General features: G+C 33.1%; 1 protein-coding gene across 1 annotated transcript; it reads right to left on the bottom strand.

The window, feature by feature from the left end:
* Positions 1 to 14,770: 14,770 nt before the first annotated feature.
* Positions 14,771 to 19,388, bottom strand: LOC108483204 (polyadenylate-binding protein 2-like). Its single transcript, XM_017786475.2, has 9 exons — positions 18,546 to 19,388; positions 17,700 to 17,818; positions 16,730 to 17,386; positions 16,546 to 16,623; positions 16,376 to 16,465; positions 16,016 to 16,147; positions 15,659 to 15,835; positions 15,368 to 15,571; positions 14,771 to 15,264 (listed from the first exon to the last, which is right to left on the bottom strand). Exons 1-9 carry the CDS (start codon positions 18,796 to 18,798, stop codon positions 15,019 to 15,021), a joined length of 1,956 nt encoding a protein of 651 aa, XP_017641964.1. The 5' UTR covers positions 18,799 to 19,388; the 3' UTR covers positions 14,771 to 15,018.
* Between the last annotated feature and the right edge of the window lie 610 nt (positions 19,389 to 19,998).

The raw sequence follows: 19,998 nt of genomic DNA, 5'->3' as shown, positions 1-19,998 counted from the left end.
ATGGTTGAATATACTACACAAATGCACATATGTTTACATTAGTAACTTGTATAATTTACATCACATATCAAATAGCCAACTTACCTTATTTTCAAATAGGTAATCAACTAACTCATACCTGATCGTTTTAGCTCGTTTTACACATTCGATCACAACTTATCATTGCCCATTAAACCATTCGGAATTGAATAGGATACTCATATAGTCACACATATTGTACAATGCCAACGTCCCAGGCGTGGTTTTACATGTAATCACATATTGTTGCCACTGTCCAGATAGGGTCTTACTTGCACACATATTACAGAATCACATATCGATGCCAACCTATTAAATGTGGCCTTACTCGCGCACATATATCAGAATCACATATCGATGCCAACATATTAAACGTGGTCTTACTCGCACATATATATTGTAATATCCTGAATTAGGGCTTAATCGGAATAGTGGTTTCGTGACCACAAATCCGAGATAGAAATAATTATTTTACAATGATTTTGATGTTTATGATATGATTGCATGATTGTGTGAAAATTTCGTGATGAAATTCTATGCCTAAAGTGCTTAAATTGAAAGTAGGGACTAAATCGAATAAGTTGCAAAACTTGCATTCTAGAAGTTTTTAGTATGAAATTGTTTTGGAATATTAATGAGGAGGTCTTAAATAGCAATTTGACCAATTTTAAGTTCATGGACAAAATTAGGACATGGAAGGAATTTTTGGAAAGTTTAGTAGTAAGGGTATTTTGGTCATTTAGTTATTAAAATGAATTAAAAACAAAATTAAAAGCCAATTTTTGTCCATCTTCTTCATTAGGATGAAATTTCAAGGGTTCTCCATAGCTAGGGTTTGTTTCAAGCTTCAAAGCTCCATAGTAAGTGATTCCAAGCCCCGTTTTTAATGTTCTTTACGTTTTTGGAATCCCGGAAGCTCGATTAAGCTTATGCTAGCAATAATTCAACCTAGGGTTTATATTTGGAAAAATACCCATAGGTGAAATTTGTGTATTTTGATGTTTTATGATAGAATATGGGGTTTTAAATTATGTTAGACAACTTTTGCTACTCGGTTTTTAGTGAAAACGAGTAAAAAGGCTTAATCGGCAAAAATACCTAATAGTCACAAGTATATGTTAGAGAGAGAATTTGATGTTGCCATAGAAGGGAAAAGTGATCAGCATGTTATAAAACATAAGAATAAGGAATAAAGTTTAATTCCAGAGCCTAGGGCAAAAGTGTAATTATGCAAAAGTTTAGGGGCAAAAGTGTAATTTTTAAAGTTCATATTAAATGCTGTTTTGATGAATGTATGTATTAAATAAGATTAATTTGGTATTATAGATCAAGAAAAACGAGATTCAAGTCGTGATCGAGGAAAAGAAAAGATTGTGGACTAAATTGCAAAATCTTTATATTTTGGTACCAAGGTAAGTTCATGTGTAAATAATGTAGCATAATTGTTATTTTTAAGTTATTGATGTTAATTATATGATATGCTGTTTTTTTTATCGTAAATATTATGCTTTGTGGTTAATGTTGAGTAATATGCAAATTATGTTTACTACTTGATAAATATGAATTACTACCGAGTATCGGTTCCGATATTCCATGGAAGACAGCAATGTGAGATCGAGGAAAAAAGCCCGTTTGAACCTTAGGAATAGATTAGGATACAAGTGACATGTCACTAGGATGGTTGAGCATCCAAACTCGTTGAGTTGAGTCCGAGTTCACTTATGGATGCGAATGTCCGAACTCGTTGAGTTGAGTCCGAGTTCGTGAAATGTAACTAGGCATCCGAACTCGTTGAGTTGAGTCCGAGTTCATTTATGGATGCGAACGCCCGAGCTCATTGAGTTGAGTCCGAGTTCACTTAGGGGCGGGTTACATGATTTCTTGATTACATATGTGGCACTTATGTGCAAATTATCCATGTATCCGAGTTATATTCCGATGTGTTCAACGGGTGAAATTTCTAGTTTAATGGAAGAACACTTAAGATATAAGTGACGTTTTGAGTAAGTGTTGTGAAATGGACACTTTGGACAGGTATGTTCTTAACCCTCGGGTTGAAAATAGATACAACAACGATAAGGTGGTAAGATGATGAATGATGTTTAAAGATGTGATATATGTTTTGGTGGTACCATGCTAAAGTTGTTTGGTATATTTGTATTGTTATGTTACTTGTTATTTACATATGAACTTACTAAGCATTTATGCTTACTCCTTCCTTTTCATTCACTGTAGTTTTGAACAAGCTTTACTCAGAATCGGGACAGTCGAAAGTTCAATCACACTATCCAAAGGACTTTTATCTTGGTAAATGGCTTGTACAACTACTTAAGTATGGCATGTATAGCAATATACCTATTTTGTGTAAATAATTTTATGATATGGCCATGTTTGGTTGAGAAAATGTTTGATATTGATAAGTCATGGTGATGGCTAATTTAGATCATGTTTGATATCATGGAAGTTTAACAGGTTATCTAGTTCATAAAAATTCATGGAAAGATGAAACTTGCCTTAAAACAGAATATTACTATAGCAATGACATGAATTTGAAAAATTACTAAAAATATTATAAATATAACTAAATGATGAGTAAGTTATGAAATTGAAGCTTAATGAGTCTATTTTCATATGGATTGAACAAAACAGGAATATAAATTATATTTTATGAGATATTTAAACTTTTGCAAAACAGGGCGAGTGATTTCTGGATCCCTGTTCTGACTTCAAAAATTCATAATAAATTTTACTAAAATAATTAGAAGTTGTTATTTATATTTAAAGATTCCTTATTGAGTCTAGTTTTAATAGAAACAAACCTCATAGTCATTGAAATTTTTTATAGAGATATATCTGATTCGTAATACACAGAGGTCAGAACAGTCGAATCCTGAAACAGGGGATACTTTAATTAATAAAATGTACTAATTCACCCAATAAAAAAATTCTAGAAAAAAATTAGTAAATATATATATGAGTCTAGATTCAGGGAAAATTTACGGATCTTGATTTCGAGTTTTGTAACTCGAGATATGATTTTTCTTGTAACTGTGATGCGAGTAGCTAGAAAGCTGTGAATGTAGAAACAAATGATTTGAAGTTCTTAAATTGATAAATTATGTTCGGTAACCCCTCAAGCTCGACTCCGGTGATGGTCTCGGGCGTGGGGGCGTTACATATATCGATGCCATGGTCTTACTCGCACATCACATTCAGAATCCTATGTCATGACATATGTATCCTAGCTATTCCTAAGGTTCATAAGGGGCTTTCAGACATCATAACTCAGTCGAAACGAATTTTAAAATATAGCTCCGTAGCATATACACATTCGGCTACCAACATATATACTCCACATAATTAATTTCAGCATAATAAGCTCATATTTATTTAAAATAAACATCATCTATTTGCTTATAAACTTACTTCAGACAAGGAAAATCGAAACAGGACGACTAATCGACAACTTTGGTTTTCCCCCGATCCAAATCTGATTTCTTTGGTTCTTGATCTTAATCAAGCTTAGCTTCGGCCTAACCCCTGAAAACCTTTTCCTTTCTCTATTATTTTGATGTTTCGGTCATGGAAAGAAAATATGAACAAATGGCTTTTTATTTTATGTTTTATTTAATACATATTATCTCAAATTTAACCTTTATAATTTAATATAAAATCTTTATAATGGTTGTCCACAACCGTCCATCACTTAATATTATGGTCTAATTGCAACTTAAATACCTCAATTTAAAAAGTCAACAACCATTCGGCCCTTTCATATTTAACCATCAAATTTTTATTTTACGCGATTAAGCCCTTTTTATTAAATCAACACTCAAACGACAAAATTAAATCACGAAAATTTCACAGGTATTAATTCACACATAACAAACATAGAAAATAATTTTTAAATATTTTTCTGACTCAGATTCGTGGTCCCGAAACCATCGTTCTGATTAGGGTCTAAATCAGTTTGTTACATTTATAACCTTAATATACTCATTCAATCTCATACCACATTCTTACCAATTCCACAATTAAGCACATACCAAAAACTTACCAAACTTACCAAATTTCTTGGGCATTCATAAACACATCATATTGATCATATTGCATCAAATTTCAAATACCAAAATCAAACCATAATCATAACAAAAACCAAGCCATATCACATGGCTAAATATACATACATCACGAAACATAATCAAAGTACTTTTAGCCAATACATGCCATACTTTAATATTCACATTTTCAAAAGGTACGAAAATAGAGTCCGATAGTGAGGTGATGATCCTCGACGATCCCCGAGCTCCCAATATCTATGATATCTATACAACAATTGAAAACACATACAAAGTAAGCTTTCAAAAGCTTAGTAAGCCATATACAAATAAACTTATCACATAATATCAATCTACATCAATTCATTCATATAACTCAAGGAAAAATACATTCACATAGCCATATGTATCTTATATTTCATTTGATCATAATACACATATGTATTCATAATATCTCAATCTCATACCAATTCATACCTATATCTTATGTTCACAAAGGTACATGTACTTACCGTTCATTTTCAACATGGTATACAATTCCAACGTACCTGAATCAGATACTCATTCACATAGTCATTCATTATCTCGGAATGCTTGTTGAACCGTTCGAAATCAATAAGGATACTCGGATAACTCAGAAATCTCGTACAATGCCAACGTCCCAGACGAGGTCTTACATGTAATCAAATATCGATGCCACTGTCCCAGACAGGTCTTACACGAAATCAAATACGATGTCGATGTCCCAAACATGGTCTTACACGTAAATCATATGTCGATGCCAACGTCTCAGACGTGGTCTTACACGAAAACACATATCGGATCCTATGTCATGACATATGTATCCTAACTATTCCTATGGTTTGTACGGGGCTTTTCAAACGTCGAAACTTTGTCGATACTTTCTCGAATATCTCATGCTCAACTTATATAATCATTTAACATTGATCAAGAGCATATAAACATCAATAATTCAACTCAAAACATATTTATTTGGATATCGACTTACCTCATACAGAAATGAACGAAAACAAGATACTATTCAACGACTTTCATTTTCCCCCGATCTAATTATGTTTTCTTTGGATCTTGAAGCATAGGCAATGACTTTGCCTTCCTGCATCAAAATGCAACCCAGACCGTTCAACAAAGCATCACTATAGATCACAACTTTACCTAATTCTGGTTGTACTAATAACGGAGCTTCTGTCAATAGAGCTTTCAACTGATCAAAGCTTTTCTAGCACTTTTTGACCACTCAAATTTCACATCTTTCTGAAGCAGTTTCGTTAACAGAGTTGCAATCATTGAAAATCCTTTTACGAATCTTCGATAATAACCAACAAGTCCAAGAAAACTGCGGACTTCAGAAACATTTCTCAGAGGTTTCCAATCCAAAATAGTTGAAATTTTGTTCGAATCAACTCGAATACCGGATGCTAATACAATATTTCCCAGAAAACCAACTTCACGTAACCAGAACTCACATTTACTGAATTTCGCATACAACTGCTTATCACTCAAAGTCTGTAGTATTAATCTCAGATGTTTAGCATGCTCAGTTTCATCACATGAATATATCAATATGTCATCAATGAATACGACAACAAATCGATCTAAGTACGGTCTGAAAATTCTATTCATCAAGTCCATAAAGATAGCAGGTGCATTAGTCAATCCGAAAGGCATAACTAAAATTCATAGTGTCCGTATCTCGTTCGAAAAGTAGTTTTCGGAATATCTGAATCTTTTACTCGCAACTGATAATAGCCTGATCTCAGATCTATCTTTGAAAACACAGTAGCTCCTTTCAACTGATCAAACAAACCATCAATTTGGGGCAGAGGATACTTGTTCTTAATAGTCACTTTGTTCAACTGACGATAATCAATGCACATTCTCATCGTGCCATATTTCTTTTTCACAAATAGAACAGGTGCACCCTAAGGCGAGAAACTCGGTCGTGCAAATCCTCTATCGATCAACTCTTGCAATTGAGACTTTAATTCTTTTAACTCGGTTGGAGCCATTCTATACGAGGCTATTAAAATCGAAGTAGTTCCCGGTAATAACTCAATGCCAAATTCAACTTCTCGAATTGGAGGTAATCCCGGAAGTTCTTCAAGAAACACTTCATGGAATTCACAGGCAACAGGCACTGATTCAACTTTCTTTTCTGTTATTTTCGAATCGATCACATAGGCAAAGTAGGCTTCACAACCTTTTCTCACAATCCTCAAAGCTTTCGTCGAAGATATCATAACAGGCAATCCATTTAAATCACTAGATTCAATTCAAGCTATTTCATCATTCTTGCATCTAAAAGAAATAGTTTTCCGTTTGTAGTTTACAATAGCATCATGCAAAGTTAACCAATCCATTCCCAAAATTATATCAAACTCATCAAAAGGTAATAACATCAGATCGGCCGAAAAGCAAATGTCTCGAAATATTAATAGACAATTCTTGCAGACTTTGTCCACCAAAACACTTTTACCTAGGGGGTTTAATACTCTAATCATGAATTCAGTAGACTCTACAGACAAAGTCTTACTGGATACTAAATTCATGCATATATAAGAATGCGTTGGTCCAGGATATATCAATGCAATTATAGAAGTGTCATAAAGAGTAAAAGTACCAGTTATAACATCAAGAGATGAAGCTTCCTCACGAGCTCGAATGGCATAGGCTCTGGCAGGTGCTTTGGCCTCAGATCAAACAGCGGTGTCTTTAGTCCCTCTTTGACTACCACTCACATTTCTAGTATTTCTAGGAGGTCTACCATGAGCTGAAGTGTTACTCAGTCTCGAATTTTGCACAATCTCTTGCTCAACAAACTTGGGACAATCACGGATAAAATGATCTAAAGATTCACATTTGAAACAAGCCTGATCATACAGTCTACAATTGCCAGAATGTCTTTTACCATAGTGTTTACACTCGGGTCAATCAGATCTGACATTTCCAAAATTTGCAACAGAAGTAGCTAGAGCTCTGAAGCTCGAACGCGATCTAGCACAGTCTTTACTCGAATACCCCACATTAGTCTTTGAATGGCTAAAATCATCTTGGAACTTCTTTGAAGTAGACTGAAATGATTTACTTTCGAATCTCTTTCTCACGTCTCTAGCTTCAGAATCAGCTTTTCTTTTCTCTTTCCGGAGTTCTCCAGCTTTACATACTCGTTCAACAAGCACAACAAACTCTTTTATTTCCAAAATCCCGACTTATCTTCATTCAAACCATCATCGAATCTCTTACACATAATTGTTTCAGTCGAAACACATTCTCGTACATACTGGCTCAACCTCAGAAATTCTCACTCGTATTCTGTAATGACATATGGCCTTGTTTTAATTCAAGAAACTCTTTACATTTCTAATCAATGAATCTCTGACTGATGAATTTCTTTCAGAATTTAGCTTGAAATAAATCCCAGGCAACTTGTTCTATCGGAACTACGGATATCAACGTCTTCCACCAATGATATGACGTATCTCTCATAAGTGAAACGGCACATTTTAGGCATTCGTCCGTTGTCAATGACAATTCATAGAACACTCTTATTGTACTATCTAATCAGAACTCGACTCTCCCAGCATCATCATTAGTGGTAGCACGAAACTCTTCGGTCCCATATTTTTTAATTTTGTCGATAGGAGGCTTATTCAACTGAATCAAATTAGCTTCTGGCATTACAGGATTTTGCGGAGGATTAGGTGGGCTTGGGGGTTGTTGAACAACTGGATTAGTTCAAATATATTGGGTGAACAAATCGTTCATCATTTGGTAAAAGGCTTATTTAGCCTCTCCCCCATGGCTACTTGTAGCTGGTCTAGAACCGGATGGCGCTGTCCCTTGAGCGGGAGCAGGTGCATTACTCTCGACATCATCAGCTACGGCTCGTTTGGGATCCATTTGCTATATAAAAACATATTTTTATTTTCAAGATTCATCATACTATCGCAGTTCATAAATATGGCATGTATAACTAGACTCACATATGCTACGTTAGTCTTAGAATCGACTAAATTGTAGCTCGATACCAACCAAATATAACACCCCTAACCCATATCCGTCGTCGGATTAGAGTTAAAGGCGTTACCGAACATATTGAAACATTTCACAAATATTTCATAATCATCACAACATTAAAGTCACACATCAATACAAAGTCCATTATATAGGATAATGACACCTTAAACATGCTTTAGAAAGGGGTCGGGACTAAATCGAATGCATACAAAATTTTTCAAAGTTATACAGGTAACACGCCCGTGTAAACAGGCCGTGTGCCTTACACGGAATTAGACACTCCCGTGTGTCTAGGCCATGGCAAAACAAGGCATACATACTAACTTGGGTCACACGGCCAGTCACACGCCCGTGTGTCTAACCTATGCTCGAAACTAACTTGGCCACACGGCCTAGCACATGTCCGTGTGTATGACCATGTGGTCTGCCCAGGCTCATTTCGAAATGGACATTGAGCAACACGACTGAGACACACGCCCGTGTCCCTACCCGTGTGGGCAAAAATAGGCCATTTACAAGGCCAATTTGCCACCCATTAAGGATCCTCCCTACAAGCATCAAAACCACATCATTTTATACCAAATTCTCAACCATTTCACAACCAAAACATACATCATTCATGTCATTTCATTATCAAAAAATTCCATGCTTAACATCCATACCAAAACATACCATAGCATGAGCCATAATCAAACCAAAACATATGGTTTATAACCTTAATATACTTATTCAATCTCATATCACATTCTTACCAATTCCACAATTAAGCACATACCAAAAACTTACTAAACTTAACAAATTTCTTAGGTATTCATAAATACACCATATTGATCATATTGCATCACATTTTATATACCAAAATCAAACCATAATCATAACCAAAACCAAGCCATATCACATGGCTAAATATATATACATCACAAAACATAATCAAAGTACTTCTAGCCTATACATGTCATACTTTAATATTCACATTTTCAAAAGGTACCAAAATAGAGTCCGATAGTGTGGTGATGATCCTCGACGATCCCCGACCTCTCGATATCTATGATATCTATAAAAAATTGAAAACACACACAAAGTAAGCTTTCAAAAGCTTAGTAAGCCATATACAAATAAACTTATCACATAATATCAATCTAGATCAATTCATTCATATAACTCAAGGCAAAATATATTTACATAGCCATATGTATCTTATATTTCATTTGATCATAATACACATATGTATACATCATATCTCAATCTCATAGCAATTCATACTTATATCTTACGTCCACAAAGGTACATGTACTTACCTTTCATTTTCAACATGGTATACAATTCCAACATACCTAAATCAGACACTCATTCACATAGTCATTCATTATCTTGGAATGCCTGTTGAACCGTTCGGAATCAATAAGGATACTCGGATAACTCAGAAAGCTCGTAAAATACCAACATCCCAGACGTGGTCTTACATGTAATCAAATATCGATGCCACTGTCCCAAATAGGGTCTTACACGAAATCAAATACGATGCCGATGTCCCAGACATGGTCTTATACATAAATCATAAGTCGATGCCAATCTCCCAGACGTGGTCTTACATGAAAACACATATCGGATCCTATGTCATGACATATGTATCCTAACTATTCCTATGGTTCGTACGGGGCTTTTCGGACGTTGAAACTTTGTCAATTCTTTCTCGGATATCTCATGCTCAACTTATATAATCATTTATCATTGTTCAAGAGCATATAAACATTAATAATTCAATTCAAAACACATTTATTTGTATATCGACTTACCTCGTACGGAAATAAATGGAAACGAGTGACTATTCAACGACTTTCATTTCCCCTGATCTAATTTTGTTTTCTTTGGTTCTTGATCTAAATCAATTCAAATTTAACTTATTCAAACTCACATTCATTAAAATCAATCCAAAAACACATATTTAGGGCATTTTACAAATTAGACCTCACATTTTCACATTTTAACACTTTAGTCCCTATTTCACAAAATCACAAAATACATATAATTTCTTCGCACACATGCCTAGCCGAATCTTCATAATGATCATATAAGCCCATATATTTTATTTATTTCACATTTTAGTCCCTCAATTTACAAATTTCACAATTTAGCCCATTTTACTCAAATTCATCAAAAATTCAAAGACAAAACATGTTAACCCAATACATATCTTTCATTTACTAACATCAAACTTCATAAAACTCATAACTTCATCAACGGCTCAACTAAAAATCATCAAAAATTTTATAAATTCAAACATAGGCTTAATAGACTCTAGGCACCGATCACAAAAATGTAGAAATTATCAAAAACGGATCAAAACACATACCTTAATCAAGTCCTTCAATGGTCGAATGTTAAAACACAAAACCCTAGCTTTTATTTCTTCAATTTCGGCAAGATGATGAACATAATGGCTTATTTTCATGCTTTATTTTATTTAATATATGATTAATATAGCAATTACCCAATTATCCTTTAATAAACCATTATAAAAACACATATATTAAGGCCATTAATGTCCATTAACCATGTTAATGGTCCATTTACAACATAAGGACCTCTCAATTATAAAGACATAGCAAATAGGCACTTTAACAATTAACAAGCCACTTTTACATTTTATGCGATTAGGTCTTTTTATCAAATTAAGCACACAAATGATGAAATTAACAAACGAAACTTCCATACATGCTTAAACACATACTGTAAACACGGAAAATAATATTAAAATATTTTTTTACTAGAATTTATGGTCCCAAAATCACTATTTTGACTAGGGTCTAAATCGAGCTGTTACAAATGTAATATCCTCAAAACCCCTTCGATCGTAAATAATATGAGATACAATCTTAGCGAAATAAGGTATAAGATCAAAGAAAATGAAAGTTGCAATATATTAAAAGAGAGTTAAATCAAGAAGCATGAAATGATGTATTAAGGAAGGGACTAAATCGTAAATATGTGAAAAGTTTTTGGTTGAATTATAAATATTCAAAATTTAGGGGATCGAAGTGTAAAAATGAAAATTTTGAAGGACCAAAAGTGAAAGTACTCCAGTTTACTAAGATATGGAATTGGCATGCAATGACCAAATTGAATAGGTGAAGAATTATGAGGGACTAAATTGTAATTTTACCAAATTAAGTGATGATTCAAAGATGGAATTTTGAAAGATCATAAAGGGTAAAATGGTCAATTAGCAAGGGGGAGAATTCTAGAATGTCATGATGATGTTGATGATATTTTGGTGATTTTTTTAATTAATTAGTTAAAAATTATTTTATCAATATTTTACTTAGATATTTATTAATATTTTATTTAGAAAATGGTAGTATAAAAAGAAAGGAAGGATGAAGGAAATTTATCATCCTTCCAATGTAAGTGAAAGGATGAGAAAAGAAGTTTTCTTTTCTTTACAATTTAGTCCTTTTCCAAGAAAACCTACCTTTTTACCCGAAATTTTTGAAAATTTTCTTAGATATTAAAAAAAGAAGATGAAGTAGAGATTCTAGAAAATATGTTCATCAATTTAGAAGCAAGAAAATAGTAGATGAAAGTGGAGAAAATGAGAAGAAAAAAAGAAAGAAAGTAATGAAGATGAGAAATGCATGGAAATGAAAAAGAAATGAAGAAATTATTGAGAAAGGAGGTAAGTTTCGTACTAGACCTACTTGTATTTCAATAGATTGAGTTAAAGATGTTTTGAGTGAGATGTATGAAACATGTATTTAATCTAGATACTAGAAATAGAAAGTATTTGATGAAGAATATAGACTTAAAACACTAAATTGGTAAGAGAGAATGTGATTTGTATGGTGAAAAGTACTAAGATTAAGAAATGAATATGTAATCTACACATAAACATAAGTGTCTAAATTGTATTGTAATTAAAAGTATGACAATTATGTGTGAATGAATGAAAGATGGTGCAAAGAACCATGGAAAAGAAAATATTTTTTTCATTAAAACAGTTTAGGCAGCAGCAGTGACTTAACTTTGAAAATTCACCAAAAATTATAGAAATTTAGTTAGAGATTGAATTAATTATGTAATTAAATCTTATTCAGTTTAGTTTCATATGGAAGAAACGGTGAAAGAAACAGAATTTTATAGTTTGAGATATATTAATTTTCCTGAAGGTCGGAGTAGATTCGTGTTCCCCTGTTCTGAATTTAAAAAATCATAAAAATTGTAAAAAAATTTATTAGGGTTTTATATTTATATGTTTAAACTTAATGAGTCTATTTTCAAGAAAACAAACAGAAATATCATTCAAGCCCCGTAATAAGAGATAATTATTTTCTCGAATCTGTCAAACAGCAGACTAGGGACAAATTTGAAGAATTTATTGTACTTATTGGCTAAGTCATAAATTCTGAAATTTTTTATATTAAAAAGATATTTGAGTCTAGTTTCAAAAACATCAACCGGATCTTAATTTGAATTATGTAGCTTAAGATATAAATAATTTAGTGACTATGACTCAAGTGGAAAACTTTGATATGAACACATAAGTAAATAGTGGAATTATAGATAAATTTACATATAAGCATGTTATATACTAAATGTTAAACATTTTAACAATTATATACATAAAGGATGTGGAATAGGAGGAGGAAAGTATATATATGAATATATATATAGTAGATGAATTTGAAATGTTTCAAAATGGTTGTAAGTGATGGAATAATTGATACATGTGAGTATGTTTAAATGAATTGATAAAAAATTAAGTCAATAATTGTTAATTGATGTGATATTGAATTCTTTGTTAAAATTTTATGAAGAATTAAATTGATTGGCACAATTTAGAAATAAATATGAAATATACGTAAAGTAGGTAAACTACTTTTGAAAGTGCAAATCCTCCAATGGTCTTATTTGTAAAGCTTTAATATTTGTGTTAATTTTACATACTTTGTTATCTTTGATTGAATATCATGTTTTTACGAGGACTTGATATTAGAAATAGATGTAAGTGGATGATATGTAAAATGAAGTGGCGGTTATAACATCTGAATATCTATTCAGGTAATGATATAAAAAAATAAACAAATAAAAATAAAGCGTGAAACTTGTAAGAAAATGGAGACTACGCCATGATGACAAGTTCGCCATGTCACGACATGGAAACCCCAACGCCGCGACGACAGTTCAAAATATTTTATGAACTATACAATTTGGCCTTTGATCAATTGTGGATGTTTTAATGAGCTCCTTTAACTCATAATTAGTTCTATCGTAAATTCAATTATTACTAAAATGAGTTAATGATCTATATTAATTAAATAATATGATACATTGATATAAAATTTTTACTAGTTGTTTCGGCAACGAATGTGACATCCTGATATCTTGACTCGACGATCGAATCCGATATGGGGGGTTACAATTAACACCACATAATAACCCAAATTTGCATTAAGAATGAGATTAAAATATATTACTCTTGACACTTATCAATTATAATTTTTATTATTACTTTTATATAATTTTACTTTCATAATATTTTTATTTCCAACTATGGTTTGAATATCATAATAATTTTTTTAGATTTTATTAGTTTTTACAAAATCCTACTCATTCTTATTTTTAATAATTCTTTTACAGATTTTAGATATTTTAATAATTTTATAATTTAAAATTACTTCTAAAATAAACTTAAACAAATGAATATTGAAAATTAAATAAACTTAAAATTTGGTTCATTAATAAATTTTAAAAATATTTTATATTAATACTTAATGTTTTTAAAATATATTTTAATTTATAATTTAACATAAAATATATTATTAATAAATTTTAACATTTTGTGATGTTTAGATTTATTTCTTATATTATTTATAAAAAATTATAAATAAATAATAGAACAATATAGTATATTTTAATTTATACAAAAGCTCCTCCACTTTTTCGGTGGAAAACAACCTAACACGTGGCTCCCAAATAATGAGAATACAAATACTATCCACCCCATTACTATACTGGGAAGGATTGTGAAAAAGTAATTAAAATTCCACTTTTTTTTTTTTTTTGTTGATGGTTTTTATTTATTTTTTGAAATCATGAGTTCATTTCTGGCACAACTTTTTAATGACAAAATATAAATTCAACTTCTACATAATTAATTTTTTTTATGATTTTTATTGACATTTTGAAATCAAATCCTCTTTGAGTTTATTTCTGACTCATGAAGCCAGAATCCTTTTCCTTTCTGGCTCATGAAGCCAGAACCTTTTTCCTTTCTGGCTCATGAAACCAAAATCTTTGAAAATAATTCATAGAACTTGTCGATCAAATGAACAATCCATTTTACTATTTCAAAAATAAATATAAGATATTAAAAATGTTTTTAGTATGACACTTGTGATAAATCTAAATCAATGTTTTGAAATCAAACTGTTTATCAAGTCGATGAGTTTAAATCAAATAAATTATTAGAAAAGTTTTTATAAAAAATAAAAGTCATGTTTGTAACTTGATCCAATTTATCTAAAGTAATTTGTGAGTCAACTGATTTTTAGCCTTGTTCCAAAATAATGTACCAACCAATTCCCGATCAAACAAGTTTGGGACCGTCTACTCTAATCGGGTTCTGGCAATACTAGTCTAAATTGAAAACCGCAAGATTGTTCTAAAAGTAGGTTTTAACATCAAACAAACTTACGGTTGTCCATAACAAGCCAGTAAATTAAAGAAAAACGAAGGCAAACCAAACCAAACAATGTCTAGCAAGTATTAAAAACCCTATTAACCGACAAAAACAAAGCAAATATATAAAGGTTCCAAACTTAAAGCCTAATAAACAAAGATAGCCCAGTTTTGATAAAGGGTTTAGCAACTTCTCTGCCAAGAAACTGGACCCGAATTTAGTCACTCAGGAAACGAGGTTATCATTCAGGGACAATGAAGCCAATTGGTCGGCTTGATTGTTGGCCTGTTGCTGAGCAGCAACACTCCTCAACACCTCCATGGCTTCAGCTACTTTGGCCTTCAAAGCTTCTGGTGATTCCAGGAGATGCAAAACCTCTGTTTGGTCCATCTCCAGAAGCATGCCTGTAACCTTGGCAGCTGCATCACGCTCAAGCCGTTCCACAAGGGGGTACAAGCTTTCACCAAGCATCTGCTCACCAGTCCACACATTGAAAACATAGAAGTGTATAAGCTAATTAAGATCTAAAAAAAAGTTAATACCAATTCTCAAAGTAAACAACAAAAGGGCTCACCGTCCTTTGCTGTTCAGGTGTCGCATTTGCAAGAGCTGTAGCCAAAGCTGGAATCGGCATAGGCTGTCCGATACCAGCATCTCGCAAGGGCATGCCACCCATGTCGTATGGAACAGAAAGCATGCCTCCACCAACATTAGACAGTGGAACTTCAGGCATGTTACGACCAGGGGGGTAACGATAGGCACGCCCCCTGGGCATCATCTGAAACAAGTTGAATGGATTAGAACAAAAGACTTCAGCCAAAGCATAAGCATGAAATGCTTTCTAGTACACATGCATACAGCTAACCTGCTGCTGCATCATCGGCATTGGTTGCTGAGTCTGTTGGACAGCACCAGCTCCTCGTCGTCCCCCTGGACGCTGGCCCTGCTGACCCTGCTGGACCATGGGAACAAAGAAGTTTGGTACAGGGGGGCCACCAGGCCTCATTCCAGGAAGCAGTTGCTGCTGATAACCAAAACTAGCCTAGAATAGGTAACGTAAGAAACAAGCATTTTCAAATACAAATCTCCTCTATGAGAGGCAAACTGAGTTATCTAATTGAAACCCAATAAAGGTAGAGAATAATACTAACAAATCATCCAAGCATCCAAAATAGCAAGCCAGTCAAGTTAAAAGGATTGACAAGGACTCAAGATATATTACTTGTGGAGGAAGCATAGCTGGAGGTGCTTGCCCATATAAAAATTGCTGGCCAAGACCTGGAGCACCAGGAGGAAACATTGGCATACGAGGAGCAACTGAGGGGATAATTGGTCTCATTTGAGAAAACTGAGCCTGAACAATAGAAATATGTAAGAATACTATTTGAAATACACGTAGATTCATAGATCCATTAGCAAACTTCTCAATGATTGAGAACATGAACTTGACAAGAATTTCAGAAATATCAGAATACATGTTCCTTTATTAAATTGATGTACAGGACTAAAGAAAAATGCCATGAAAGTATGCACAAATAACACTACAAAAATTTTAATGGTATATTATCCTTGGTCATATTACCTGTAGCCTTGCTCTTCTCTCTTCTTTCCTCTGCGCCACTGCAACATAAAGTGGTTTGCTAACAACCATTTTACCATTCATCTCAGCAAGCTGTAGATGTGTAGCAACATGTTTTAGATTACGATCTACACTTGGATGACCACCCAAAGTAAAAAAGAAACCAAACTTACAGCACGAGAGGCTTCTTCAGGAGTTGAAAATGCAACAAACCCAGAGCCCTTACTAATTCCATTAGGGTCACGCATAACCTGTAAAATTTTGAGGAGCAAAAGGGTAATAATATAAATATCAAGAGAAACAAGATTGCACTAGTTAGCATCAACAATCAAATAACCTAGAAGCATTTCACCAAACCTTGCAAGATGTAATGTTACCAAACTCTGAAAAAAGTTCCTTCAATGTTTCATCACCAATACTATCATCTAAGTTTTTAATGTATAAATTTGCACCCTGAGATTTATCTGCAGCTTCCTTCATAGTTTGCTCAAATTGAGCTTTTAGCTCGTGCTCTCTTTCAGATTTTTTCTGGGCTTTTCCAACATACCACTCTTTATCATCAAATTTCTTTCCATTAAGAGCTCCAACAGCTTTAGCAGCATCATCAGCATTTTCGAAGTTGACAAATCCAAAACACTTAGACTTCCCATCTGCATCCCTCATAACTACGGCACTAGTAGTTTCGCCATACTCACCAAAAATTGTTTTTAAGTCTTCATCTGTTGTAGACTTGGAAAGATTTTTCACATAAACATTATTGAATTTGGCCTTATTCAATGCAGTCTCTCTTTCCTGTTTTCTAAGGAAATGTCCTACATAGACCTGCTTGTCATTAATCAACATACCATTTAATTTGTCGATTGCATTTTGAGCAGATTCTTCATTGTCAAATTGTACAAAACCATAGCCCTTAGATTGGCCAAAACTATCAGTAGATATCTTGCAAGAAAGAATGTTGCCAAATGAAGAAAATGTATCATGTAATGCTTTGTGGTCAATAGACTTGTCCAGATTCTGAAGTGAAACGAAAAAACCAAAGTTATAGTTAAACATTAAAAGCCAACATTTTTCAACAGACAAATTATGCATACATGAAAACCATTGCAGAAAATAGACCAATGGAAGTCAAAGAAATGAAGGAAGTTTAGTGTGAAAGGCGAAAGTATAAAGTTTAACAGGCAGGAGCAAGAGCCCTACAAAGGTAAGGAACAGTCAACCAAAATTACCATTTTTCTGATTTAAGAAGAAAAAAATATCCTTGGAGTGAAATAGAAATCCAAATGAAGGAAAGGGAAACAAAAGGTAAACATTGAAAACACATTAATACCTTGATAAATATGTTTGCGGTACCAGTCTTACGAAGACTAGGATCACGCTGAGAATACATGATTCGGATAGGCTTATTATTCAGTGGTGTGAAATTCAGTAGATCCATTGCCCTAGCCGCTGCAGGCAAAAATAACAAAAAGACACCGTCAATTAACTTGAACAATTCCAAAGAAAGAACTGATTCTCCCACATGATAATTATCCCACATCATTTATCTTTTTAAAGTTATCTAGTAAAGCAGAAGTTCAAGCAACTCATTGAAATGCCAGGCAAAAGTGGTTAAACACTCAAACATCAAAGCTCAACTTTTTTGAGAAATATTCTTATATCTACAAATTGCAGGAAATTTGTACAATCCTGAAGCCAAGCATAAAACTAAGGTCGGTACTTCAACTTCAATTATAGTTACAGTAACTGAAGACATTCCAATTTAGCACAAAAGGAAATCGGCAAATTGCATAAATACAATAATACACCTAAAATTCTCAATTAAATTACTTTAGGGAAGTAATCAAGAACTGACCATTATGTCATCAATGCAGGACTTTTCTTTCCCTTTAAAAAGAAATTTTCAACAATGTGTTATGAGAAAAGCTTTGTTAAAATAATGAATAAATAATCCTTAAATAATGCCTAGAGAGCGGATCCGTTCAAACAGCATCTACAAATCCTTAATAAATCAAAGTTATCAAATAACCATATATTCATTAAGATTACAAAAATTCAATAATCTATGTTCACATTGTAGAATAATTCTCAATCAAAGTAACTACGCCGAGCAGCCTTAAATTATTAAATTACTAGATAAAAAAACTAATCTTTTACAGTCAAGTAGAAGTCTAACCATCGCGAAGGTTGTTATAATTGACATAGCCATAGCCAAGAGAGCGGCCGCTCGCCAAGTCCCGGCAAACCCTAACTGATGCGACCGGAGCCACCTGGCTAAACAGTTGGTATAGCTGCTCATCGGTAACGGTAACATCAAGATCCCCGACATAGAGAGACGTAAGCATGAATTGCGCTCCTCCGGAAGCTCCCGGAGCCACGCCATTTGGACCGGAAACCGGCGCCTGATGCTGAACCTGAATCTGCGCCATCCTCAAAATAAACTAGCCCTAACTCTCCTAGATCCTTCTCCTTTTTTCGGATTTTTTCCTTTTTTTTGCTTCCCTCTCCTATCTCTATTAAATCAGAATTATAGAGAAAAAAAGGATTTTAGAACTAAAGTTCAAAATATGTGGGAATTTTTTTTTTTTGGTGTTTTGGGGAATGAAGAGGAGAGGGAGTGATAAATAGGGATAGAATCGTCGGAAATCCGGAGGAGAACCGGACGGAAGACAACGCCGACGGAAAATATATGAGCTTTGGGGGAAAAATATATATTTTTTAAATAATAAGAAAGGTTTTGGGGGGAGGAGGGCAGAGAAACTGCACCGCACCGGCGAAGAAGGAACTGTGTCGTTTTTATAGGTGAGACAGTTTGAGAAAAGTTAATATCCGCCGTCTGATCCTTTTAATGGAAATCAGATCTTAGCCGTCTGACAAAATCAGGGTGCTTGCGTGACAATGGGCGGTGAAATTACACGTGGCAATGTCAGCCGTCAACAGTTATACCAAGTTTCTTCCTTTTTTGTGTTCTGTTTACGTCATCAATCTTATTCTCAAACTCAAAAGCTATTTTGTTCGATAATTTTAATGCTTTCTTTTTGTTAATCAGCATTTTGAGAAGAAAAATATATAATTTTATTATCTTTTAATACATCCTACAGATAATTATTGAGAATTTTAAAAAGTTAACGGATGATATTTTGAAATGATTCGTTAGAACTGATAAGATAAGATATAGTAAAATTTTTAAATACAATAATTTGTTTTTATAAAAAATTCACTGTAAAATATAAAACCGAACCCTGTTATTTTGCGCAATGCGTGTTGTTTTGACTTGGCCAATTAGTTGTGCTGTTTGTTTTATTTGTTTTTAATTGGAGTCTTCTAATAAACCATGTTTAGTTGTATTTCAATTATGTTTATCTTGTATTTAGGGTGTAGTACTCCCTTTTAAAATAAAAATATTAGTAAATCTTCGGCCAAAGTCTGAAAATAGAACGGATGGTTTTTATCTCCCAATTTTTAAACTCATATGTGATTTTACATATTTATTATTTAATTATTTTTAAATATTATATTTTTAATTAGAGTAATTAGAGTAAAATAATATTTTATTTTAATTGTTAAATATAATTAAAATATATTAACTTTTCAATCTAAATGCTATAATAGAAATTTTTAAATAATGA

The sequence above is a fragment of the Gossypium arboreum genome, chromosome 1 (genome assembly GCF_025698485.1).
Source record: "Gossypium arboreum isolate Shixiya-1 chromosome 1, ASM2569848v2, whole genome shotgun sequence".
NCBI lineage: Eukaryota > Viridiplantae > Streptophyta > Magnoliopsida > Malvales > Malvaceae > Gossypium > Gossypium arboreum.
The sequence above is the reverse complement of the archived record's forward strand: the minus strand, read 5'-3'. Positions and strand labels throughout refer to the sequence as shown.